The sequence below is a fragment of the Tarenaya hassleriana genome, unplaced genomic scaffold, assembly GCF_000463585.1.
Source record: "Tarenaya hassleriana unplaced genomic scaffold, ASM46358v1 Cleome6, whole genome shotgun sequence".
Lineage (NCBI taxonomy): Eukaryota > Viridiplantae > Streptophyta > Magnoliopsida > Brassicales > Cleomaceae > Tarenaya > Tarenaya hassleriana.
This window is the reverse complement of record NW_010968505.1, coordinates 1072593-1074565: the sequence shown is the minus strand read 5'-3', so window position 1 is coordinate 1074565 and position 1973 is coordinate 1072593. Positions and strand designations below refer to the sequence as shown.

Genomic DNA, 1973 nt, shown 5'->3' with positions numbered 1-1973 from the left:
GAAAGAGAGTTTGTTGGGAGCCTGAGAGAGGAGAGGCTTAGGGGAAGCAAAGAGGAAGAGGAGAGAGACAGCGGTGAGTAAGAGATCGGGAAGGGCGGAGGCGGAGGTGCTGCGGCGGTTCCCGATGTGCCGTTGCGGCGGAGGTGGGTCAGAGGACATGACAATTACGAAAATGCCCAGAGCGTAGGATCTGGAACTCTCTGAAGGTGAGGGGTAGGGACGGGAAGCTGTCGTCCATGTCCACAATGGAATCCGGCAGACGATTTTCTTCCCTGGTTAAAAATTACGTGTCGTAAAGAAACAAGAGGCGGAGATTGGGTCAATTCAAAGACCGCTAGATTCTGGTTTGCACATTGGACCTTATATTTTAAAATATTACAAAATCAACCCCGTACGGCAGAGTAAGGGCACTGCATTTGCAACCAAACAAGTGTTAGGAAAAAAAAAAGCCTTTTGTTTTTGCCAAATCTCCAAAACAAAAAGTTAATCGAAAACTATGTACAAAAGTTTTGATTTTGTAAATCAAAAATCTATTTTGTAGTATATTTAATTATCTTATTTTTTATCTTTTTAAAATTTTATACTGTATAAACACTTTTTCTCTTTTTTTTTTCTCACTATTTTTTTTTGTATCTACTAACATTGCCTAAGAAAACTAACGACGATGACAGGAATTTCACGACTACCATTGTGATCACCACCACTCGCATCTCTTATCTTTTGTAGGTTTATTATCTCCCAATTTTATTTTTTTTAAAATCTTTTATCTTTTTTTTTTAAATATAGATTATATAGCGAAACAAAACGATACTAAACGTTTAACCACCATTACAATTGTCTCCATTATCATCTTTCGGTAGCAAGGCAACATGGGCCAGGGATAACGAGAGTTAAAAAAAAACAAGATTTTAAATAGTAAATAATAAAATAAAAAATATTTTAGATAATTGATCATAAAAGCATATTTCCTCCGTAGTCGATGAATAAAAGCACAAGTATCCAAATTTTCGACTTCAAAACTCCGACACAAAGTCTATCAGTTCACTGGAAACAGACACAAGTCCAAGAAATGGAAGAGGGCAAAGGACAGAGTACGTGAAGATCCACAATCCACTACACAAAGACATTGCCCTCCCACCTCACACAGTTCTCTTCAGACACTCTCGCTGCTCAATCAATCACTGCCTTCACGAACCTGAGAGAGGGATATCAAAAACCCAATTCATAGATCAGGTTACTGCGGGTCCATTTTGTTATTTTTTATAGGGAATTACACACCCTGATTATTCTACTAGCTTAATCACTAAGGCCTAAACCCACATTATTCCCTTAACCCAACAATAAATGTAAAAACCCAACAAAATTAATCTATCAGATTCTTACCCAGCAGAGATAGAGGCCGAGTTAGAATGATTTTAAACGTGCAAAAACCTCTACTCTCTTTACCAAATTTGTGCAAGTTCTTGTTTCTATCCTAAGATTTTACGCGAATCCTTTTAGTTTAGGATTCTTCTATCTTTCCCTTGAAAAGGATTCTCAGAAACTCATCCTCAGCTAAAATTTGGTTTTTACCTTGGCAGGGGATTCTGACCTAGACCTGGATCTGGACCTTGATCTCGACGATGCCCTACAGTGGAATAACAAAAAAAGGACTTGTCTCCATGACAGAAATATATATATATATAGAAAGAGAGACAGAGAGAGAGAGAGAGAGAGAGAGAGAGAGAGAGCTCGCCTGGGAGACTTCTTGGCAGGTGATGGAGATCTAGATTTTGACACTGATCTGGAATGAGACCGTCTTGGTGATTTACTGCAAAACAGTAATAATGGACAAACTGCATAATCCAACTCACAAAAAACAAAGAAAAAGAGCAATATAGAGTATGACATTGGCTTTTATCACCTCACGTCCTTTTTTGGACTCTTGCTTCTACTTTGGCTGCGGCTATGCCCTCTGCTACGGCTACGGCTAC

General features: G+C 38.7%; 2 protein-coding genes across 2 annotated transcripts in view; both read right to left on the bottom strand.

Moving 5' to 3' along the window:
• LOC104798983 overlaps positions 1-180 on the bottom strand; it is a 1293-nt gene extending 1113 nt beyond the window's left edge. The window contains exon 1 of the mRNA XM_010521264.2: positions 2-180. Coding sequence (XP_010519566.1) covers positions 2-159 — 158 coding nt within the window. The 5' untranslated portion in view covers positions 160-180. The remainder of the gene's footprint in view (position 1) is intronic.
• A 748-nt stretch (positions 181-928) lies between these two features.
• The window catches only part of LOC104798982 (serine/arginine-rich splicing factor SR34A), a 4777-nt gene continuing 3732 nt past the window's right edge, over positions 929-1973 (bottom strand). The window contains exons 12-15 of the mRNA XM_010521263.2: positions 1904-1973; positions 1736-1810; positions 1573-1627; positions 929-1195 (exon numbers count right to left, since the gene is read on the bottom strand). The exon at positions 1904-1973 is cut by the window's right edge and continues 5 nt beyond it. Coding sequence (XP_010519565.1) covers positions 1175-1195; positions 1573-1627; positions 1736-1810; positions 1904-1973 — 221 coding nt within the window. The 3' untranslated portion in view covers positions 929-1174. The remainder of the gene's footprint in view (positions 1196-1572; positions 1628-1735; positions 1811-1903) is intronic.